The 26,078-nt window shown below is 35.5% G+C and overlaps 1 protein-coding gene across 2 annotated transcripts in view; it reads left to right on the forward strand.

Moving 5' to 3' along the window:
• LOC105499481 (ADAM metallopeptidase with thrombospondin type 1 motif 6) overlaps positions 1–26,078 on the forward strand; it is a 329,327-nt gene that overhangs the window by 125,868 nt on the left and 177,381 nt on the right. For both annotated transcript variants that reach the window (XM_011772051.3, XM_071098858.1), the window contains one exon: positions 25,665–25,708. In XM_011772051.3, the coding sequence (XP_011770353.1) occupies positions 25,665–25,708 (44 nt within the window). The remainder of the gene's footprint in view (positions 1–25,664; positions 25,709–26,078) is intronic.

Genomic DNA, 26,078 nt, shown 5'->3' on the forward strand with positions numbered 1-26,078 from the left:
TTTAGTAAAAGAGGTATTATTCCTAAATTAAAAGCAGTTTACTGAGTGAAATTTGAAATTTGTAATTAGGTTTTAGTAAAGAAACAGAAGAAAAAAGTTAGTAGTAGTATCAAACATCAAATCAAAATAACAATTTTATTAATGACTGAATTAGGCTAATCTAATAAATTAGCTTACAAACATTTACTCATATTAACAAAAGCAACAATAATTAAAATGTCAAAAATATTTGTTAAGCCTTATTACATGAATGCACAGTTTATATACATTATCTAAGGAAGACTTAGATAATGTATATATACATTATTTGCACTATTTGTAGAAATCATAAGGAGCCATAGTAACCATTATTTTCCCCATTTTATAGATAAGAAAACTGAAGTTACATAAGTAGGTGAGGGATGAGATAATTCTGAAACTAGAATCCATTTTAGAACCCTATTATGGAGGACACGGAAGCAGTAGAAATAATTGCCTCTGCTCTTGTTGTGGTTGCAAATTAGTTGGAGAGAGAAAATTAAATGAAAAATGCAAAGCAATAAAGAATTAATTGCATAATTTAAGAGCAGCTGGAGCTCAAAGGAGAGATCAACAGAAGAGTAGGCATAAAATGCTTCATGGATGAGGTGAATCTTGGATATCTCATATTTACATAGAAAGATGGTAGACGAGGAAGGGGGAAAGAAAATAACACGTATGGAAGAAGCCATGAACATTACACTTGATACCAGTCCAAAAAGAACAATGAACTAATATGTCAGTCATTACTACTGCAATAATTTAATAATCTATTTGAAGAAAAGGCTTAAATAGTCTTCCAGAGAGAAGCTTTGGGTTTTTTGCATATATTTTTGTTATAGTGTCAATATTCACTGACGTTTCCATTGCCTAAACATGTTGGAAGAGACTAACTGCCTTTAGATGAGCCAAAGAAAGAAAGCTTGTGTGTCTTGTTAACTGCTGTATTCACAAAATCTAGAACAGTGCCTCCCCACACATGTTATGTTCACATTAATTATCTGTTGAATAAATGAATTAATATATAAATATATACAATTTGTGAGTAACATCACAGTTTTTAAATCTGAGAACATTTAAGCTTTTTCCAAATGTTAGTCATTGATAAATATCACAGTAATTTTATTTAACTAGAAACTAAAGAATAGTGAGAGTTAATGTTTACCCAGCATTCCGTAATGATTCAATATTAGGGACAAGAATCTTCACATTTCTTCTCTTCCAAAAGTAAAAGTTTTCATTATGTTACCTTCAACAAATGATAAGAACACTAGACTGTTTTCAAACTTACTGAGTGTGAATCCCACCAAGTTTCACTATTTCCTAGCCCTATGCTGTTGGGTAAGTTACTTAACTTCTGTAAATCTCAGTTTGCTCATCATGGATTGAAATTGAAATTGAAATGAAGATAGCCTTTTTGCTTCCTATACCACAGAGGTTATTGTGAGATCCAAATGAGATAGTTTCTATGGGAACCATTAATATACTGTAGAAATGTTACATGTTTTGAATCATTTCTTTAATATTAACAGTGTTTCTGGCCAAGACGCACCTCATAGATAACAGCATAATGTTAAGTCTGTTATTATTATAGCATTAATTATGGTATGTACATATATACCTAAAGGGTAAGATTCATTCATTCATATAAAGATCTAAGGAGGAATCCTCAGGTAGAAAGAAGTTATTCATATTTAGGGAAGAATGTAGGCCATTGTGGTCAATAGTGAATGAGAAGGAACATAGTGCTGGAGGGTCTTATATGTCGTTTAGGGTCTTAGATCATTTATGTATCATTTAGGGTCTTATAGGCCATGATAAGTAGTGTGGATTTATTGGTAAATATATATATATCATATTTATTTGAAATATAGTACTTTTCAACTGAGGATGGCAGTGTTATCTTACTTTTTAATTGGAAGAGAAATCAAGATAAGAGAACTTATATGTATATACACAACTGGATTATGAGAGATGAGCAGTTATATATATGCTGTATGGTATCATGCACATTTATAAGGCTAACTAAAAACAGTAATGGTTATGATATTACTCTGTCTTACCTTAAATGTATTTTAGAGTTATCTGATCTATTCTAAATTTCGTTTGACCATGAATTATATTTTGATTAGTCTTGTGTAGGACAGAATTTTTCTTCGTTAAAAATTTTTTTTTTACCAAAATATTATAGTATATAATTGTGATAAGCAACAGTTTCTTGCCCCATTCTTTCCCACTCATAGTTGAACAGCTTAGCCAAAAACCACTATTAATTTTTTAAACCATTACTTCTGGAAATTGGTGCCATACTTCTAAATAATACGATTTTTACCACAAGTTTTTGATTTGTCAATTTGAGATATTCTTTTTATTTGTTTCTCTATGGGTAAGAATTTCACTGATTTAAAGAAAGGACTCTATGCCTATCTTCCTGATATATTTAATCATTTTAAATTCCTCTTTTGGTTATCATTTTAACTTTAAGCAACAAATTCACCTTTTTTCTTATTTTATCACTTACAAAACATCTTTGCATCTAAGCTTTGTAGAGGGCAGTATCAGTACCTACTAGATATTTTGACAAGTTGGCTAGAACAGCTTTGTTCAGATGGAGCATAGAACATCAAGATTACTTTGCTTCACCATGGCAATTGAGTACTGATCTTTGTCTTCCATCTCTTAAGTACAATTACTTCTGAACTCTGTATGCTATATAATTCAGATCTGTGATAGTAGCGGGTGACTTGATAGATTTTGTCTGGCTATGTGTACTTCCATGTTAGCAAGCCATTTATATGTCAAAGTTTCTACCCAGTGGGAATTAGGTCAGTTTAATTTTGTTGTTGTTGATGTTTTTTCCTTCTTTCTTTTTTTTTTTTTTTTAAGAAGATGGGTTCTGTCTGTGTTGCCCGGGCTGGAGTGCAGTGGCTATTCAAAGGTGTGATTATAGCACACAGGAACTTCAAATTCCTGGCCTCAAGCCATCCTTCCACCTCAGCTTCCTGAGTTGCTAGGACTACAGGCTCACACCACTGTGCCTGGCTAATTTTCTTAGTATTTTATCTGGCATAGCTCCACATATAATAAGGTCATTATAAAAATTCTTTTTTGGATATTTATCCATAAACATTCAGATTTATTCAATTAATGACAGAATCAAATGCCTAGTAGACCAAGGTAACCCAAAGAGTTATAACATATTGTGATTCTCCAAGATTTTCATTGTTTTCTGCAAAAGAAATGTCAGTATTTTGGGAAATTTTAAACTTAATTCGTTGAGACTTTGTGAAGTTTTAAAAACATTTTGGTTTTTTGTACTTTATGCTCTATAGCCCTTGAGACAGTCAATGTCACTTGAGACAGTCACTTGAAAGAGATGGAGCAAATTTAGTAAGTCTTTCATAATTATATATTTTCCAGAGGACTGTGAATTCTGGCACTCAGTCTTGTAGAACACTTAAACACCTCTTACAGATATGTGATGGTTAGATTTCTAATATTAAATTACTGGCAACTGGAGTTGGAAAGAAATATGGTGCCATCAAAGCTTTATATCATAAAAGAGATTAGTGTTAGACTAAAATAATTTTGCAAACTGGAGTATTGATTTGAAATTAGAATTATGAAATATAGTAGGAGAGGAACATAAAGCATTATGGTTAGAGAGGGAAAATAGCATAAAGTCCAGAGGATGAGTAACTATCTATAAAGTTAGAGGCCGGGTGCAGTGGCTCATGCTTCTAATCCCAGCACTTTGGGAAGCCAAGGCGGGTGGATCATTTGAAGTCAGGAGTTTGAGACCAGCTTGGCCAACATGGTGAGACCCTGTCTCTCCTAAAAATACAAAAACTAGCTGGGCCTGGTGGTGTACACCTATAATCGCACCTACTCAGGAGGCTGAGGTAGGAGAATTGCTTGAACCCGGAAGGTGGAGGTTGCAGTAAGCTGAGATCGCACCACTGCACTCCAGCCCGGGTGGCAGAGTGAGACACCCTCCCCAACCCCCAACCGCCCCTAAAAAGTTAGGAACTCCCTGAGTAGTAGAGTATTAGCATTAGCTCACAATATAATGTTGTGATTAAAGCAAACACAATACATTGTGACATAAATATGAATAAAAAATGTAGGAAACTTGGGATTATTTTCCCATTGTTCTTGTCACTTGGTCAGACGCCTGCATGAGCTTTGTTTCTAGTTCTCTGTGCTACCGCTAAGGAAGGACTTGGAAAAGTTGGAGAAAGTTCAGAGGAAGACCACAAAGATAATTAAAGGGTTGGAAAAGAAACCTAAAAGAAAAAAAGTTAAAGTAGCAGGGATTATTATTCCAGAGAAAAGAAGACTTAGAGGTATTTAACTTATGCCTAAAGGATGGAGGCCAGATGTTCTCAATCTTCACTGAAGGTCAGACAAAAAAGAAATCCACTTCACCTTCAGCATGAAGGATTTAAGTTAAATATGAGGAAAATTTTACACTGATAATGTTAGAATAGGCCACTATGGAACACATGACATCCTTTACAACACTATAGATACTTACTGACAACATCAAAGAGCTCAGAGGGCATTCATTTGATGCACTTATCATTCTAGTACCTCATTAGTAAACATGTATTTTAGCATTTTTGAATTCTGAGTAAGGAAAAGTAACAGCTGATCTGGAAATTCTGACTTATGATCAGTTCCATGGAAAATGTGGTTGATTTCATAGAAGTAATGTAATTAAAGTTACAATCAATTCTGTTTATAAGACACTGTAGTGTGCTGCTCCATTAAATCAGGATAGACAATCTGACCTCTGAAAGTCTTTTTTTTTTTTTTTTTTGGAGACAGAGCCTCACTCTGTTGCATAGCTGGAGTGCATTGGCATGATCTCGGCTCACTGCAACCTCCGCCTTCTGGGTTCAAGCGATACGCTTGCCTCAGCCTCCCAAGTAGCTGGGATTACAGATGCCCACCATCATTTCTAGCTAATTTTTGTATTTTTAGTGGAGATGCGATTTCACCATGTTGGCCAGGCTGGTCTCGAACTCCTGACCTCAGCTGATCCACCTGACTCAGCCTCCCAAAGTACTGGGATTACAGGTGTGAGCCACTGTGCCTGGCCTCAAAGTCCTTTTTAAGCCCATTTTAACTACACAATGCTTTAAAAGGCAAAGGACAGCTGTTACTTATCAGTTGGTTTGATGATAAATACCAGTAAAAATGAGAAATGATTATGTTGAAATTTAAATATATTTTAATTCTAGATTTTAATTTTTATATACATATTTAAAATTTTTAAAGTGCTATGGTGATTTTTTTTAAAGGGTGCTCTATTTTTTTATGAAGTCCAGTTTTCAAAATCAGTGTTGTTGAATAATTTGCCAGACTGTAAATAAAAATTCTTTATCTTTGCAAACCAACTTCCAAGGTATGCCTAACAGAATTAGACTATTGGCTGCTTGAAACTAGATTTAAAAGACCCTACTAATAATAGAAAAATTTTTCTTTTTATTGAGCAATGTGTAACATGTATATTATGCTTTTTCTTCCTTGACTTAAATAGCTTCTTTGGTTTTGAGGTTTTTGAGGAAGAAGACAAAATAAGCTGTGTACTTTATTTTAAGGCAAAGAGCTGTTGTGGTCTACCATGTTCTGTAAAACTAAAATGATGCTGTAGTAAAAATTTGGAAAGAAAAAATTTTAGATGTAGTACAGTGTATAAACTGTCTTTATGTTACAAGTAACATTAAATGGACTGACCAATTTTTTTATTGTTCATAAAGCATTTTCATTATATGTTGGTATCAAGTATAGTTTTTAATTCTTTTTTAAATTTTTTTTTGTATTTTAAAAATTTATTGTTTTGTTGTATATTGACAAGTTACAAAATTTTTTAAATGGGCAGTAATTGTGTATATTTATGGGGTACAATGTTATGTTCTGATATATGTATATATTCATTTGGAATGATTAAATTAAGCTAATTAATATAATTATCACCTCACATACTTTTTTTGTGGTACAAACATTTAAAAATCTACTTTCTTAGTAATTTTTACATATACATTACATTCTTAACTATAGTCTCTTTGCTGTGCAATAGATCTCAAAAACTTATTCCTCGTAAGTGAAACCTTGTATCCTGTAACCAATATCTCCCCATTCCCTTCTCTCCCATCCCTAGCCTGTGGTAACTACCGTTCAACTCTCTACTTCTATGAATAGAGATTTTTTGGATCCCCTATGTAAGTGAGATCATACAGTATTTGTCCCTCTGTGCCTGGCTTATTTCACTTAACATAATGTCCTCCAGGTTCATCTATGTTGTCTTAAATGACAGGATTTCCTTCTGCTTTAAGGCTGAATAGTATTTCATTGTATATATATAACACATTTTCATTGTCCATTCATTTGTAGATAGACAGAGGTTGATTTCATGTCTTAGCTACTGCGAATTATACTACAATGAACATGGGAGTGCAGATAGCTCCTTGACATACTGACTTTGGGTATATACTCATAAATGGGATTGCTGGATCCTATGGTAGTTATAATTTTAAAACTTGGAGGGCCCTCCACACTGTTTTCCATAATACTAATTTATATTCTCACTAACGGTGTAGCAGGGCTCCCTTTCTCTACATCCTCTGTAACACTTGTTATCTTTTGTCTTTTTGATGATAGTCATTCTAACAAGTATGAGATGATTTCTCATTGTGGTTTTAATTTGCATTTCCCTGTTGATTAGTGATGTTGAACATTCTTTCATATGTTTCTTGGCCATTTGTATGCCTTCTTTTGAGAAATGTCTGTTCATGTCATTTGCCCACTTTTTGTTCTACAGATCAGAAGATTCTTTGTACGTTTTTAATAGGGTGATTGATTTTCTTGCCATTGAGTTGTTTACGTATTTTGGACATTAACCCCGATGAGATGTATGGTTTAAAATATTTTCTCCTACTCTATAGGTTGTCTTATCACTGTGTTAATTGTTCCTTTGCTGTGCAGAAGCTTTTTCATTTGATATGATCCCATTTGTCTTTTTTTGCTTTTTTAATCTGTGCTTTTGAAGTCATATCCAGAAAATCATTGCCCAGACCAATGTTGTGGAGCTTTTCTCCTATGTTTTTTTCTAGTAGTCTTATGGTTGCAGGTCTTATGTTTAAGCTTTTAACCCGTTTTGAGTTGATTTTTGTATTTGGTGTGAGTTAAGGGTCCAATCTCATTCTTCTGCACGTGGCTGTCCACTTTTCCCAGCACTGTTTCCTGAAGAAACTGTGTTTTCTCCATTACTTGTTCTTGGCACCTTTATCAAAGATCAATTGAGCATAAAGCATGGATTTATTTCTGGGCTCTCTGTTCTGTTCCGTTGGGCTATGTATCTGTTTTTTGAAATGAGATAGTGTGATGCCTCCAGCTTTGTTTTTTTTTTTTGTTCAAGGTTGTTGTGCTTTTGTGAGGTCTTTTGTGGTTTCATATGACTTTTAGAAATTGTTTTTTCTATTTCTGTGAAAAATGTCATTAGAAATTTGATAGGGATTATATAGAATCTGTAGATTGCTTTGGAAAGAGTGGACACTCTGCCAATATTGATATTTCTGATCCATGAACATGGGCTATCTTTCCATGTTCATGGGCTGTCTTCTTTAATTTTTTTAATCAATGTCGTATAGTTTTCAGTGTACAGATCTTTCACCTTTTTGGCTAAATGTATTCCTAAGGTTTTTTTTTTTTTTTTTTTTTTTTTTTAATGCTATTGTAAATGGGATTATTTTCTTGATTTCTCTTTTGGGTAGTTCATTGTTAGTGTATAGAAATGCTACTAGTCTTTTTTTTTATTTTTATTTTTTTTTGAGACAGTCTCGCTCTGTCACCCAGGCTGGAGTGCAGTGGCGTGATCTTGGCTCACTGCAAGCTCTTCCTCCCAGGTTCACGCCATTCTCCTGCCTCAGCCTCCTGAGTAGCTGGGACTACAGGTGCCCGCCACCATGCCCATCTAATTTTTTTGTATTTTTTAGTGGAGACGGGGTTTCACTGTGTTAACCAGAGTGGTCTCGATCTCCTGACCTCGTGATCTGCCCACCTCGGTCTCCCAAAGACCTCTCCCAAAAAAATCTTGCTGAGATTACAGGCATGAGCCACCGTGCCCGGCCGCTATTAGTCTTTTTACGTTGATTTGGTATTCTGTATTCACTGAATTTATGTTATTAGTTCTAACAGTTTTTTAGTACAGTCTATTTCTGTATTTACTGAATTTATGTATTAGTTCTAACAGTTTTTCAGAGTTTTCTATATGTTAGATCATATTATCAGAAAGCAGAGACAATTTTGTCTTTCTTTCAAATTTTTGTGTCTTTTATTTTTTTCTTCTTTCTTTCTTTCTTTCCTTCCTTCCTTCCTTCCCTCCCTCCCTCCCTCCTTCCCTCCTTCCTTCCTTCCTTCTTTCTTTCTTTCTTTCCTTCTTTCTTCTTTCTTTTTTGCCTAATTGCTCTGCCTAGGACTTCCAGTACTATGTTGACTAGAAGTGGTAAGAGTGGGCATCATTGTCTTGTTCTAAGAGACAAAAACTTTCACCTTTTTTGTATTCAGTATGTTGTTAGCTGTGGGTTTGTCATATAGGATCTTTACTATGTTGAGATACATTTTTTCTATATCTAATTTATTGAGAATTTTTACATGAAAGATTATTAAATTTTGTCAAATGTTTTATCTTTACCCATTGAGATGATCACAGGGTTTTTGTCCTTCATTTTGTTAATGTGATGTCTCACATTTATTGATACATATGTTGAACCATCCTACATCTCCAGAATGAATCCCATTTGATCATGAAGAATGATTCTTTTAATGTGCTGTTGAATTTGGTTTTCTGTTGAGGAATTTTACATCTATAGCAATGAGTGTTATTTGCCTGCAATTTTCTTTCCTTGTAATGTTCTTGTCTGGCTTTATTACCATGATAATGCTAGCTTCATAAAAAGAATTTGGAAGTAGTCCCTCTTCTTCAGTCTTTTGGAAAACTTTGAGAAGGATTAGTATAAATTCTTTTTTAGATAAGTCAAAATTGCGTGCAGCAGAAGATATGTTTAGGAAGAAATAAAAGACAATTTTGTAAAGGTAAATTTAAGCTAGATTATTAGGGGTTTTGAACTTCAGGCTAACGTGTTTAGATTTTGGGGACAATTGAGTTTTTGAGTGCCAGAATGGCATGAGCACAACTGTGCTTTCTTTAGGAATAATAAGCTATGTACTGTATAAGATAGATTTTAATAAAAGATGTTTGCATTGATCGTAACACAATTAAAGGTATAAATTAGGGATTTTTAAATAGGGTCAGAACTGAAAGGACAAATACAGCTACGTTGCGGGAAGATTTTTCATTCGTGTGAAAGAAGAAAGGAAAGGGAAGACTAAAAAGCGACTTCAAAGTGACCAAAGTTCATGCTAATAAATTGTACTCCAGTGGTGTAAAAAAAATGAAAACCCTTTCTTTTTCTGGTAATGTATAATCAAACCTTTCCTGATTATAGAAAAGTTTCTAAATTTTCTAAGTTGAGAGATTATGTCAGTCTTGTGTGTTTTTTCCTTTCCCTGATACGTGGTAAGCTCTAGTATTTATTGAAAAAGTGGTTCAATTTTTTTTTTGATTCACTAATACGAAAGAATGTCTTATTAGGTGAATTTTTATGTGAATCAAATGTATTTCATTATCTATTTACCAAGGCAATACTATATTAAATATACCTTTTAAAATTGTTTTGATTCCCTTACAAATGTACAACAACTTCATGATCTGTATTTTGATACTTCAAAAATAATTTTTTTCTTATGAATTGGGAAATAGAAATAGAGAGTGGAAATTGGAAGATTATTAAATTACTGGAAATTAAGGATATTGAGAATGGATTTTTGGAATCATAAGCTGATGTAACCTTTGTAGAGGGCTTTAACTCTATAAATATTATAAACACTTACTATGCTCCAGGAATTTTTTTTAGATGCTGGGATACAATAGACAGCAACAGAGACCACTCCCTAATTTCAGAGAATTTGAGTCTAGTGTGAAAGACACATACATAAAAATTACCAGTTTGATGAGAGATATGTAAGAAAAATTTAAGGAGCTACATTTTATTAGGGGAATCTCAATTAGTTAGAAAACATTTCCTTCAGGAAATCCGTTGAAAAGAATCTGAAGGATTAGTAGGAATAAACTAGCAGAAGAAAGTGTAGTCAGTAGAAAAGTGAGCCAGATAGCATGAATAGCATAGTCAGAGGACATAAAATAGAAGAAAACATTTTTGTTTAGGAAACGAAAATACAACAAATATGTCTTGAGACTGAAAAGAGAGGACAGAGTGGACATAAGGCAACAGAATTGGATAGGAGCCAGATCATGACAATATAAATGATAATCCTTAAATATGTTTCACTCCTTGGAATTTATCATGGAAGAATCAGACAAATATATAAAAATATAGTGATGTTCATTGTGATTAATTTTGTATCAGTGAAAACTTGGAAACAAAATTTTCAACAATAGGGAATTCTTCAATTACACTTTTCTACATCCAGAGGGTAAAATATGATAAAGTCATTAAAATGATATCCGTATGTCTTTCCTGACATAGATTTTCAAAATATGTTGGTAACTAAAAATCAGGATGCAAATGATATAATATCCCATTTTTGTGGATGTATAGAAGTATAGTAATAATTTATTACTATATTAATATTTATTGCAAATAAATATATAACATAATTTAGTAACAAAACAATCAAAGAGAAAGTTATTTTGTTATCCAGGAGAAGGAAAAGGGTTGGAATAGTAGTGAAGAAAGGCCCAGAGGACAGATGTTATAATCTGTTGAATTGTGGTTACTGATGATGGCAAAGAAGTGAAAGCCCTCTATTTGTAGGCTTTTGTAACTGAGCTCTTGTTAAACAAATCAATATTTTAAAACACTGTGGGGACAGTTTTGCCAGGGAAAAAGACATTTCTGGCTCTCTATGCTTTCCAATAAAAAATACCCTGCATTAGAATAAATGTAAAACTCAAATTATGATGTGACTAGCCAGGAAAATATTTTACAAATAGCAGATCTTTAATTGAGGCTATCAGCAAAAGCATGATGATTAGTGATGTTGAGCATTTTAAAAATGTAAGTGTTGGCCATTCGAATGTCTTTTTTTTTTTTTTGAGACGGAGTCTCGCTGTGTCGCCCAGGCTGGAGTGCAGTGGTGTGATCTCGGCTCACTGCAAGCTCCGCCTCCCGGGTTCATGCCATTCTCCTGCCTCAGCCTCCGAGTAGCTGGGATACAGGCGCCCGCCACCACGCCTGGCTAGTTTTTTTTGTATTTTTAGTAGAGAAGGGGTTTCACCATGTTAGCCAGGATGGTCTCGATCTCCTAACCTCGTGATCCACCCGCCTCGGCCTCCCAAAGTGCTGGGATTACAGGCTTGAGCCACCGCGCCCTGCCTCGAATGTCTTTTTTTGAGAAATGTCTGTTCAGATTATTTGCCCATTCCTTAATTGGATTGTTTGTACTTTTGCTGTTGAGATATTTGAATTTCTTTTATATTGTAGGTATGGTATTAATCTCCTGTCAGATGAGTAGTCTCCAAATATTTTCTCCCATTGTGTAGGTGGGTGTTTTATTCTATTGATTGCTTCTTTTGCTCTGCAGAAGCTTTTTAGTTTGGTATAATTTCATTTGTTTATTTTTGCTTTTGTGGCCTGTGCTTTTCAGGTTTTATTTATAAAAATTCTTTTCTCAGACCAGTGTCCTGAAGCATTTCCCTTATGTTTTCTTCTAGAAGTTTTAATGTTTCAGATATTACATTTAGGTCTTTGATCAATTTTGAGTTGATTTTTATGTAGAGTGAAATCAACTCTATATAAAAGGGGGGTCTGGTTTCATTCTTTTGCATATGGTTATCTGGTTTTCCCAGCACCATTTATTTATTTATTTATTTATCTTATTTTATTTTATTTATTTATTTTTTAAATTATACTTTAAGTTCTAGGGTACATGTGCACAACGTGCAGGTTTGTTACATATGTATACACGTGCCATATTGGTGTGCTGCACCCATTAACTTGTCATTTACATTAGGTATATCTCCTAATGCTATCCACCCCCCCTCCCCCCTCCCCACAATAGGACCCAGTGTGTGATGTTCCCCTTCCTGTGTCCAAGTGATCTCATTGTTCGATTCCCACCTATGAGTGAGAACACGCAGTATTTGGTTTTCTGTTCTTGTGATAGTTTGCTCAGAATGATGGTTTCCAGCTGCATCCATGTCCCTACAAAGGACACGAACTCATCCTTTTTTATGGCTGCGTAGTATTCCATGGTGTATATGTGCCACATTTTCTTAATCCAGTCTGTCACTGATGGACATGTGGGTTGATTCCAAGTCTTTGCTATTGTGAGTAGTACCGCAATAAACATACGCCCAGCACCATTTATTGAAGATACTGTCCTTTGCCCAATGAATGTTCTTGGCACCTTTGTCAAAAATCAATTGGCTGTATACATGTGGATTAATTTTTGTGTTCTCCGTTCTGTTCCATTGGTCTATACGTCTGTTTTTAATGTCAGTACCATGTTGTTTTGGTTATTGCAACTTTGTAATGTATTTTGAGGTCTGGTAGTATGATGCCTCCATCTTTGTTCTTTTTGCTTATGATTGTTGTGTCTGTTCAGGGTCTTTTGTGGTTTCTTACACATTTTAGGGTTTTTGTTTTCTGTGAAGAATGTTGGTGTTTTCAAAGGAATTACATTGAATCTGTAGATTGATTTGGGTAGTATGGTCATTTTAGCAGTATTAATTCTTCTGATTCATGACCACAGAGTATCTTTCCATTGGTTTGTATCCTCTTCAGTTTCTTTCATCAGTGTTTTGTAGTTGTCCTTGTAGAGGTTTTTTGCCTCCTTGGTTACATTTATTCCTAAGTATTTTACTTTATTTGTAGCTATTGTAAATGGGATTGTCTTCTGGATTTTTTTTCAACTAGTTCATTTATGTATAGAAATGCTACTGATTTTTGTATATTAATTTTGTATTCTGTAATTTACTGAATTTGTATATCAGATCTAAGAGGTTTTTTTGGTAGCGTCTTTAAGTTTTCTATATATAATATTATTTTGGAGGGTGGCACCAAGATGGCCAAATAGGAACAGCTCCAGTCTGCAGCTCCCAGCATGAACGACGCAGAAGCAGGGTGATTTCTGCATTTCCAACTGAGGTACTGGGTTCATCTCACTGGGGCTTGCCTAACAAGTGGGTGCAGCCCACAGAGCAGGGCAGGGCATTACCTCACCAGTGAAGCGCAAGGGATCCGGGAATTCCCTTTCCTAGCAAAGGGAAGCCATGACAGACTGCACCTGGAAAATCAGGACACTCCCACCCTAATACTGCACTTTTCCAACAGCCTTAGCAAACGGCACACCAGGAGATTATCTCCCACGCCTGGCTTGGAAGGTCCCAAGCCCAAAGAGCCTTGCTCACTTGCTAGCACAGCAGTCTGAGATCCAACTGCAACGCAGCAGCCAGGCTAGGGGAGGGGCGTCTGCCATTGCTGAGGCTTGAGTAGGTAAACAAAACAGCCCAGAATCTCAAACTGGGTGGAGCCCACTGCAGCTCAAGGAGCCCTGCCTGCCTCAGTAGACTCCACCTTTAGGGGCAGAGCGTAGCTGAAAAAAAGGCAGCAGAAACTTCTGCAGACTTAAATATTGCTGTCTGACAGCTTTGAAGAGAGTAGTGGTTCTCCCAGCATGGAGTTTGAGATCTAAGAACGGACAGACTGCTTCCTCAAGTGGGTCTCTGACCCCCAATTAGCCTAACTGGGAGACACCTCCCAGTAGGGGGGGCAAATGACACCTCATAAGGCCAGGTGCCCCTCTGAGATGAAGCTTCCAGAGTAAGGATTAGACAGCAACATTTGCTGTTCTGCAGCCTCTACCGGGGGTACCTAGGCAAACAGAGTCTGGAGTGGACCTCCAGCAAACTCCAACAGACCTGCAGCTGAAAGTCCTGACTGTTAGAAGGAAAACTAACAAACAGAAAGGACATCCACACCAAAACCCTATCTGTACGTCACCGTCATCAAAGACCAAAGGTAGATAAAACCACAAAGATGGGGAGAAAACAGAGCAGAAAAGCTGAAAATTCTAAAAATCCCAGTCCCTCTTCTCCTCCAAAGGAATGCAGCTCCTCGCCAGCAATGGAACAAAGCTGGACAGAGAATGACTTTGACAAGTCGAGAGAAGAAGGCTTCAGACGATCGGTAATAACAAACTTCTCCGAGGTAAAGGAGGATGTTTGAAACCATTGCAAAGAAGCTAAAAACCTTGAAAAAAGATTGGACGAATGGCTAACTAGAATAAACAGTGTAGAGAAGTCCTTAAATAACTTGATGAAGCTGAAAACCAATGCATAGGAACTACATGATACATGCACAAGCTTCAGTAGCCGCTTTGATCAAATGGAAGAAAGGGTATCAGTGATTGAAGATGAAATGAATGAAATGAAACAAGAAGAGAAGTTTAGAGAAAAAAGAGTAAAAAGACATGAACAAAGCCTCTAAGAAATATGGGACTATGTGAAAAGACCAAATCTACATCTGATTGATGTACCTGAAAGTGATGGGGTGAATGGAACCAAGTTGGAAAATACTCTTCAGGATATCATCCAGGAGAACTTCCCCAACCTAGTGAGGCAGGCCAACATTCAAATTCAAGAAATACAGAGAACGCCACAAAGATACTCCTTGAGAAGAGCAACTGCAGACACATATTGTCTGACACATAATTGTCAGATTCATCAAAGTTGAAGTGAAGGCAATAATGTTAAGGGCAGCCAGAGAGAAAGGTCGGGTTACCCACAAAGGGAAGCCCATCAGACTAACAGCAGATCTCTCGGTAGAAACTCTACAAGCCAGAAGAGAGGGGGGGACCAATATTCAACATCCTTAAAGAAAAGAATTTTCAACCCAGAATTTCATATCCAGCAAAACTAAGCTTCATAAGTGATGGAGAAATAAAATCCTTTACAGACAGGTAAATGCTGAGAGATTTTGTCACCACCAGGCCTGTCTTTTAAGAGCTCCATAAGGAGGCACTAAGCATGGAAAGGAACAACTGGTACCAGCCACTGCAAAAACATGCGAACTTGTAAAGACCATCGATACTAGAAAGAAACTGCATCAAATAATGAGCAAAATAAGCAGCTAACATCCTAATGACAGGATCAAATTCACACCTAACAATATTAACCTTAAATGTAAATGGGCTAAATGCTCCAATTAAAAGACACAGACTGCCAAATTGGATAAAGAGTCAAGACCCATCAGTGTGCTGTATTCAGGAGACCCATCTCACATGCAGAGATACACATAGGCTCAAAATAAAGGGATGGAGGAGAATCTACCAAGCAAATGGAAAACAAAAAAAGGCAGGGGTTGCAATCCTAGTCTCTGATAAAACAGACTTTAAACCATCAAAGATCAAAAGAGACAAAGAAGGCCATTACATAATCCTAAAGGGATCAATTCAACAGGAAGAGCTAACTATCCTAAATATATATGCATCCAATACAGGAGCACCCAGATTCATAGAACAAGTCCTTAGAGACCTAAAAAGAGACTTACTCCCACACAATAATAGCAGGAGACTTCAATACCCCGCTATCAATATTAGACAGATGAATGAGATAGAAAATTAACAAGGATATCCGGGAACTGAACTCAGCTCTGCACCAAGTGGACTTAATAGACAGCTACAGAGCTCTCCAACCCAAATCAACAGAACATACATTCTTCTCAGCACCACATTGCACTTATTCCAAAATCGACCACATAGTTGGAAGTAAGCACTCCTCAGCAAATGTAAAAGAAGAGAAGGATTTAAGAAACTCAGTCAAACACTAAACTCCGTGGAAACTGAACAACCTGCAAAAGAAACTACCATCAGAGTGAACAGGCAACCTACAGAATGGCAGAAAATTTTTACAATCTACCAATCTGACAAAGGGCTAATATCCAGAATCAAAAAGAACTTAAACAAATTTACAAGAAAAAATCAAACAACCCCATCAAAAAGTGGGTGAAGGATATGAACAGACACTTCTCAAAAGAAGACATTTATGCAGCCAACAGACACATGACAAAATGCTCATCATCGCTAGCCATCAGATTACTGCAAATCAAAACCACAAGGAGATACCCTCTCACACCAGTTAGAATGGCGATCATTAAAAAGTCAGGAAACAACAGGTGCTGGAGAGGATGTGGAGAAATAGGAATGGTTTTACACTGTTGGTAGGACCGTAAACTAGTTCAACCATTGTGGAAGACAGTGTGGCGATTCCTCAGGGATGTTTAACTAGAAATTCCATTTGACCCAGCCATCCCATTACTGGGCATATACCCAAAGGATTATAAATCATGCTGCTATAAAGACACATGCACACGTGTGTTTAGTGCAGCACTATTCACAATAGCAAAGACTTGGAACCAACTCAAATGTCCATCAATGATAGACTGGATTAAGAAAATGTGGCACATATCCACCATGGAATACTATGCAGCCATAAAAAAGGATGAGTTCATGTCCTTTGTAGGGACATGGATGAAGCTGGAAACCATCATTCTGAGCAAACTATCGCAAGAAAAGAAAACCAAACACTGCATGATCTCACTTATAGGTGGGAATTGAACAATGAGGACACATGGACACTGGCTGGGGAACATCACACACTGGGGCCTGCTGGGGCATCAGGGGCAGGGGGAGGGATAGTATTAGGAGATATACCTAATGTAAATGATGAGTTAACAGGTGTAGCACACCAACATGGCACATGTATACATATGTAACAAACCTGCACGTTGTGCACATGTACCCTAGAACTTAAAGTAAAATAATTTAAAGGGGGAAAAAGATTATGTCATCCACAAACAGGGGCAATTTGACATCCTCTTTCCAATTTGGATGCTCTTCATTTCCCTTTCTTGCTTTATTGTTCTGGCTAGGACTTCTAGTACTATGTTGAGCAAGAGTGGTGAGAATAGGCATGCTTGTCTTGTTTCAGATTTTGGAGGAAAAGCCTTCTTCTTTTCTCTGTTAAATATGATTTTGGCTGTGGGTTTGTCACATAAGGCCTTTATTATGTTGAGGTACTTTCCTTCTCATATGATTTAGCTGTGTCCCCACCCAAATCTCATCTTGAATTTTAGCCCCCACAATTCCCACATGTTATGGGAGGGACCCGGTGGGAGGTAAGTGAATCATGGGGGCAAGTCTTTCCCATGCTATTCTCGTGATAGTGAGTAAGTCTCATGAAATCTAATGGTTTCATAAAGGGGAGTTTCTGCACACAAGCCCTCTTCTCTTGTCTGCCACCATGTGAGACACGCCTTTCACCTTCCACCATGATTGTGAGGCCTTCCCAGCCATATGGAACTATGAGTCCATTATACCTCTTTCTTTGGTAAATTGCCCAGTCTTGGGTATGTCTGTGTCAGTAGTGTGAAAATGAACTAATACACCTTCTATATCTAATTTATTATGAGGTTTTATCATTAGGCAATGTTGAATTTTATCAAATGCTTTTTCTGCATCTATTGAGATGATGATATGGGTTTTTTCCTTCATTCTATTCATGTTATATATGACATTTATTGATTTGCATATGTTGAACCATCCTTGCATTCCTGTGATATTTCTCACTCGATCGTGATGTATTATCTTTTTGATGTGCTGTTGTATTTGGTTTACCAGTATTTTATTGAGGATTTTTCTGTCTATATTTATCAGGGATATTGGCCTGGAGTTTCCTTTTCTTGTTGTCTCCTTGTCTGGTAGTATCAGAGTTATGGTGGCCTCTTAGAATGAGTTAGAAAAGATTTCCCTCTGCTTCAATTTTTTGGAGTAGTTTGAGAAGAATTGGTACTTATCCTTCTTAGAAGATTTGTTAGAAATCAGTGGTGAAGTCGTCTGGTCTAGGACTTTTCTTTCTTGGAAGACTTTTTATTATTGATTCAATCTCTTTGCTTATAATTGGTCTGTTCAGGTTTTCTGTTTCTTTTTGGTCAACCTTGGAAAGTTGCATGTGTCCAGGAGTTTATCCATTTCTTCTAGGTTTTCACACTTATTGGAATATAGTTGTTCACAGTAGTCTCTAATGACCCTTTATTTTTCTGTGGTATCTGTTGTGACATCACTTTTTTAAATTTCTGAGATATTATTTATTTGGGTCTTCTCTCTTTTCTTCTTAGTCTAGCAAATGGTTTGTCAGTTTTCGTTATCTTTTCAAAAAACCACCTTTTTGTTTTATCGATCTCATATTTTTTAGTTTCATTTTCATTTATTGTTGCTCTGATTTCATTATTTCTTCTACTAATTTGGGGTTTGGGTTTTTCTTATTTTTCTAGTTTCTTGAGATTAATTGTTAAGTTGTTTATTTGAAATCATTCTAGTTTTTTGATTTATGCATTTATTGCTATAAGTTTTCCTCTTATATTGCTTTTGCTATGTCCTATAGGTTTTGGTATGTTGTGTTTCTATTTTTATTTGTTTCAAGGAATTTTTAAATTTTATTCTTAATTTCTTCCTTCACCCATTGGTCATTCAGGAGCATGTTGTTTAATTTCATACATTTGTATAGTTTTGGATGTTCTTCTTGAACATCTGATGTTTCCTTGTTGATTTTCTGTCTAGATGATCTGTCCAATGCTGAGAGCGACATATTATTGCAGCCTATCTCTCTCTTTAGATCTGATAATATTTGCTTTATATATCTGGGTGTTCCTGTGTAGGGTGCATATATATTTATGATTGTTATATTCCCTTGCTGAATTGATCCCTTTGTTATTTATTAAATATTATTTTGTCTATTTTTACAGCTTTTAATTTCAAGTTTGTTTTATCTGATATAAATAAAGGTATACCTGCTCTCTTTTGGTTTCTGTTTGCATGGAATGCCTGTTTTTATCCCTTTACTTTCAGTCTCTATGCATCTTTACAGGTGAGATGCATTTCTTGCAGATAAATTATATTGGGTCCTTTTTTTTAAAAAAAAAAAATCTTATTTAGTCAATTTATATCTTTTCAATGGGGAATTTAATCCATTTACATTCTAGGTTACTATTAAGAGATAAGAATTTATTCCTGTCATTTTATTGATCTTTTTCCAGTTATTTTGTTTATCATTTCCTCCTTCCTTCCTCTCTTATTGTTTACTTTTGCCATTGGGTGGTTTTCTGTAGTGCTGAGGTTTGATTCCTTTCTCTTTATTCTTTGTGTATTTACTTGACCAGTGAGTTTTATAATTCTACATGTTTTCATGATGGTGGTTATTATTTTTTGATTTCCAGATGTGAGACTTCCCTGAGCATGTCTTGTAAGGCCAGGCTAGTGTTACAAAAGTTCCTTAGTTTTTGCTTGTCTGTGAAATAATTTTTTTTTTTTTTAATTTCTGAAGAATAGCTTTGCTGGGTATAATATTCTTTGGTGGAATAGTTTTTTTTTTCTTTCAGTATTTTAAATACACCTTCTTATTCTCTCCTGGTCTATAAGGTTTCTGCAGAGAAATTAGCTGTTAGTCTAATGGTGATTTGTTTATATATGACTTGACACTTTTCTCTTGTTGCTTTAAAATTCTTTGCTTTGACTTTTGACAATTTGACTATATGTGCCTTGGAAAGGATTTGTTTGGAGTAAATCCATTTAGAGTTATTCGAGCTTTCTGCACTCTCTCCTAAGACTTTGGAAGTCCATCTCTTTCCCAAGTCTTTGGGAGTTTTCTGTTATTCTTTCATAAAATATGGTTTCCTCACTTTTTTCCTTCTTTTCTCCTTCTGAAAGCTCATAATACAACTTTTGTTAACTTATTGGTGTTTCATAAATTCTATAGGCTTTCTTCATTCTTTTTTCTTTCTTTACTTTTTCTGCCTGTGTTATTTCAAAATACCTGTCTTTTTGTTTGGAAGATCTTTCTTCTGCTTGATCTAGTCTGTTGCTGAACTCTTGATTGTATTTATTTCCTTCATTTAATTCTTCTGTTCTAGTATTTCTCTTTTCTTCTATTTTTTATTTGATATTTATCTCTATTGAACTTCTCTTTCAAATCATTAATTGTTCTGATTTCATTAAATTGTCTGTATTGTATCTCACTTTCCTTAAGATTATTTTTTTGAATTCTTTTTCTGGCATGTCATATATTTCCTTATGATTTGGTTTCTGTTACTGAAGAATTATTTTTTTTCTTTGTGGGTTACCTTTTTTTTTCCCTTTTTTTATGATTGACATGTTCCCATATTTCTTTCTGTGCAACTGGTAGAAAAGCTACCTCTTCTAATTTTATGGAGTAGGTTTCATAGGGAAAGATTAATCCATATAAGTAGATCTTGGGGTGTCAGTTTGGTAGGGTCTGTTGGCCTTGGTTCTAGATAGACACAGTAGTATTGTCTGTGTGTAGTTTCTTCAGCTGTAATTCACATTAGTGGTATTTGTGAATTTCTCAGTGACCTAGGCTGAGAGAATTTGCTTTGATGGTGGCATAGCTTTGCCAGGGGTGGGCTTGCTGGGCTATTTCTTAGGTCAGAAATGTGTTCACATGGTGGGTTGGCTAGCTTGCGGTCTGACTCACTAGGTTTAGGGGCCATCGTGCTATTACTCTGATTGGAAACACAGGCATGCAGTTACTTAGACAGCCTGGGGGTGTGCCTGCCAAGAGTCGCTTGGAGGGCTATTTCTCAGGTCCAGGACATGAGTGCACAGCTGCTTGGCTGGCCTGGGGATGTGTCTGCCAGGGTTGGCCCACAGGGCTATTTCTCAGGCCTGTGACGCAGGCATAAGGATGTTCAGCTGGCCTGGTAGCATGTCTGCTGGGGGCAGACTACAGGCTGTTTATCTTGCGTAGGACACAGCTGCATAGCTCCTTGGTTAGCTTAGGGGCATGTTTCCCAGGGGTGGCCCACATGGCTGTTTCTTAGGCCTGGGATGTGGTCACATGACTTCTTGGCTGGCCTGGGTGGGTGTCTGCTGCAGGTGGCCCATGGGGCTGTAGTCCTGGCTCTGGGCCCAGGCACACAGCTGCTTGGCTGGCTGGGAGGGCGTGTCTTTCAGGGGCAGTCCATGGGGCTGCTTTTTAGGCTTAGGATTCAGGCAAAGGGCTGCTTGGCTGCCCTGGAAGCATGTCTGCTGGTGGTGGAAGGTAATGCTATATTTTGGAGATCTTAAAATGCAACTTAATCATGTGTTTTGGTCAGTTTCTCTGATAGTCATGCCTAGGCAAAAGTTACCAGAAAATTAAAGAGTTGAAAGTATCCATACCTGAAAAGTATCCTATGTTATAGTCTCAACCAAATTCTCTAGTTTTGATCTTGCTCAATTGTCCAACCTCATTATGAATTTAGGATAAAAGAATGGCAACATATGCATTCATCTGCTTACTCAAAAGTGGAACCCTAATTTCCCTAAAGTACTGGGCTTTATGTAGATTCCCTATGACCATCTTTCTTAATTCTTTTTCATCTGACCTGAAGCTTTTATTACACTTTCACGAAAAGAAAACCAAAAAAGTACCATAGGGATAAGGTGCTATTTTTCTATCCTAATTCAGAATAATGGACATTTTCCAATTTTATTTCAGCTTTTCTTTTACTTCTTAGCATTCCAGTGTACTTCTTAGCCTAGTCTGAGGACAGGATCACAGGCCCAAGTTTGGGGGCTCCTGCCACCTGTGGGTTGGTAAGGATTTAGTAGTGACTGATTTTTGTAAAGGGTGTTAAGAGTAAGCAATCAGAATTCCTTTTCCTCAATCTTCTCTTTTTCAATTTGTACTGCTGCAGTAAAAGTCCTAAAAGTATACCAATTATATATTTGGGATAAAGCCAGACTCCTTGCATTATTTTTCTTTGTAATTTTTCTGAAGTGGTTCAGATCTGGAGGAAAATAAGGCAAACCTACAGTATGGCAGAGAGTTGATGGGATGTAGAGTGAATGTGATGCAAAGTAAAAATGAGAAAGGTAAAAGAAAGAAAGAGGGTGTGAAGTTAGTGAAGATTATTATTATGGCATAAAATTTAAAAATGCTATTTAAAGATAAGATGGGAGACAACTGAGAGTTATATCGAGGAACTGAAATAAGCTGGCTCATATTTGGCCTACTTTAAGAGACAATGACTTAAGTGTAGTACAGCTTGAATTAAGTGATTTCTCAAGATTTTTTACATTTGTAAGCAATATGGGGCTGACAGCACAGAAAATAGTTTCTGGGAAAGGAATCAGGAATTTATACATGAAGAAGGAAAATAGGGATAAGAGAATGAATAGAATAAGAAATATCCCACAAAAAAGAAATTGAAAAAGGTAAAATATGAGATAATAGTAAGTTTATAAAATATGTAAATAATAGACTAAAAGTAATTTTGAGTTTTAAAAAATGTCTCAAATGATTACCTTACGCTTCTGCTGAACATTTTGTTACGTGTAGGTAACATGATATTGAGCAAGTATACACAAAGTGTGAAAAAATATTTGTATTCATCAATTCTGTATTTGAATAGAAATTCAATATAGTTGAATAAGATTACCTTCAGTAGAAACTTTAATGTTTCAGATTTATTATTCCCAATTTATAATATAAATACAACTTGATTCTATGTAATTCATGGATAAGATGGTGTAATTTTAAAATCCATGACTGAAGTCTTTTTCTGCCCACAGTCTGTTTCTACTATTCCATGGTACACATTAAGGAAAGGCAATTATAGGAATGGCCTAAAGAAGATAAATCTATTAGAAGTAGGTATCATGGTAGATAAAGCCACATATAAATTTTTTTTTTTATTACCTTGTCATGTCTTCCATTTATCAATCTGGAATTTTTATTGTTGCAAACTGTCCTAAGCTATGTTCAGGCAAAACCTTAGGATTTGGTGGATAAAGGTTATCAGTTATAATGAAGGGAAGTTTTAGATCAAATTCCATTATAAATATAAATATTCATAAAATAAGCAAGAAGGCACAAATATTTCATATTCCTTATTTTATAAGCTTGACGACATTCCAACTCTGTTATTTAGCTGCTCTGACAATACTTTGCATGAAGAGTGCACTCAATATGTATATGAAAGTATTTGGCGGACAGAATTTATTACCCTTATATTTGTCATCAGGTACCCTAATACTCCAAACCATTGAGTGAACATACAGGACAAATCTCAGATGTGTTACCTAAGTGTACATCCTGCAATGCTTGCTGGGTTTTTGTATGGGTTCATGCAAAGTGGGGCAATGTTTCTGAAATATTTTGGCCAATCTACAGATCTGGAACACCATTAATTTTTTCCTTCAGTGCAATGAAAAACACATTTTTAACATTCATTAGACATTCATTGGCTAATTATCAAGTTTCTCTTTTGTTTATCATCAGAGACAGGCCTAGCTGAAAGACTTTCTGATTAAAGTTGGTTGTACAGAAATTTATATATGTATGTATATTCTCCATACTCTCTCACCTCTCCCTTAGATACCCACTGTTATCCTTCCAGATTTATATGTATATATAAGCAATCTGTATAATAGCCATACTTTGAAAAAATTCTTTTCTACTATACAAACTATTTTCTAAGTTGCTTTTGTCTATAAGAAAAACAAATCTGGTTTAACATTCAATATTTCAGCCTCTCTGAAATTCTCATAGTTCTTCAGTATGCAATACTCTTTCTAGACTTTGTTCCTTTGAATACTCTATTCTCTACTTGGAATGCTTTTACTTTTCTTTATTTTAATCTGGCTTAAACTTTAAGACCTGTTTCAGATGCATGTCCTATATGAAGCTGTTTCCTAGTTTTCTATGTGTATTCACTGTTTTGTCTGTATTTCTATATTTTGTATTTAAGTAGGTTATGGCAGTAATCATCATGATAGTCGTTAACAAATACTGGTTGCATAGTGTAAATCTAACTATTTTTACATTTATTTTATTTAATCTTTTTTCCAGATTTCTCTGTAATTTATCACTTGTCTTTTGTTTTCCAAAATAGACCAAAAGTAACTTATTTATCTTTCTATTCCCAGTATATGGCACTATACCTGGGCATATGATAAGTGTTCAGCAAACTGGTAGACCAGTTTTAGGAAGGGCACTGTGGAACTTGGAGATTTAGAAATAGATTCTATTGAAACATCTGTATCTGCATTACCATGAAAAGTCTTCCTTTACGTTTTCTTGAAGACAGCTAGAAAGGGTTGTGGCTATTTAACAATAGGCATAACACACTATGATCGCAAGATAAATTGACTGTGACACCACGAATATACTTTATGGTGCTTTGGTGAGTACATGAGTACCCTCTCTATATCTTACATTCAAGGGTGTTCCAAGCATTGCAGTCCCATGGCTTGCCAATTGCAAAAGAAGAAACAGAGAGGATGAATGTGTGAATGGTCAGAAGAGAAGTTTATGCAAGAGGAAAAGAAAATCCCTTTGCTCAAATGTACAATGAGCAGGATGAAGAGTTTGAAATTCTAAAGATAGACACAGGGTATCTCCAGAAATTTTAATGAGTTCAACAACCCAGTGATATGGCTGGTTATAATATTTGTTCCATGAAAATACATTTTGGTCTGGTGATTGATAAGTAAAAATGGGATTATTTACTAACCCTCTACCCTACTAATATTGACTAATCGTTATATACAATAAAAGAGAACTTTTACAACTTGGATTTCACTGTAGTTTGTGAAACTTTACTTTTTAACTGAAAAGCTTTCCGCTTCCAGCATAAAACAGAAGCAAATAAAAATTTTTAGCCTTTTACATTTATTTTTTACTCTCACTTTAGAAACTTTAAATACTTTTGGTTTTAAAAATGTTTACAAAGATATACCAAAAATGCTTAAAATAAATGTTTATATCAATATTGACAGGATTCTAAATGTAGTATTTTTAAAATATGCAACATTATGGACTCAATCTTTTGTATTGAGTTATAATGCAGCATGGTATAGAATAAATCTGACCAACATTAGGAAAGCTTTCTATTGAGAGATTCATTTAGCCTTTTGTAAAGTCATCTAAAAATATTTGTATTTTAGCCATGCTAATTTGCTGGTATACAATTTGGAGAAATATGTAATATCAATTTTATTCCCACTGTTGTATTACATGATCTTTTCTTCTTTAACAAGAACCTGTGTTAAAGCAACTCCAAATAGTGCCTATAGCTCAGAAGTATAAAATACAGTCTGTGTCTGTAACAAAACCCTATTCCCACAGGTTCAAAGGAGATTGGAAATAAGAAGCTACCTATTTGCACTTTACAGAAGTAGCAGCAATCTGCAGACAACCCACTCTAGCTTCAAAACAGTATGGTAGATGGTTTTATGGAACTTGCAATTACAAAAATCCACTTTAACCTTTCTTTCTTACTGGCAGGTGTTCTATTGGCTTGCAGCCAGAGGCTGTGAGTGTAGTGCTGCCTGTGGTGTTCCTCAGCACTGTAGAGTGCTGAAAATGCCGACACTCCAGTTGATTGCTCATAATTGCATTAATTGTGATCTGACAACTTCAGGAGAGAAGTATGATGACTATAGAAAAATATTTTACAAATTTGATCAGAGTACAAATTTCATCTCTTTTTTCTCCATAGATATGATATCTGCACTTATAAAAATAAGCCTTGTGGAACACTGGGTAAGTTTTTTTTTTTTTTAAATTTTAATAAAGATAGAATGGTTCAGATTGTCTTTCTGGACCAACGACTTTAATCTTTATTATTAATTTGCTCATTTTCCTTTCTGTACATCTGAAATCCCTAAAATCTGTTACACCCAGCCTTTGCAGATATGTCATTTACTAGGAAACAAATATTTATTACTATCATAAATATTATATAAATTTCATTGGCTTTTTTGACAACTGGAATGATTATTAAAATTAACTTAGAATATGATTCAAAATCATTAAAGAATTATAAATTGAGGTTATCACTCATGTTCATATAATCCATCTCTGTAATGTATTTTCTAAAAATACCAAGATTGTGAGAGCAAATGAAAGCAGT

The sequence above is a fragment of the Macaca nemestrina genome, chromosome 6, assembly GCF_043159975.1.
Source record: "Macaca nemestrina isolate mMacNem1 chromosome 6, mMacNem.hap1, whole genome shotgun sequence".
Taxonomy (NCBI): Eukaryota; Metazoa; Chordata; class Mammalia; order Primates; family Cercopithecidae; genus Macaca; species Macaca nemestrina.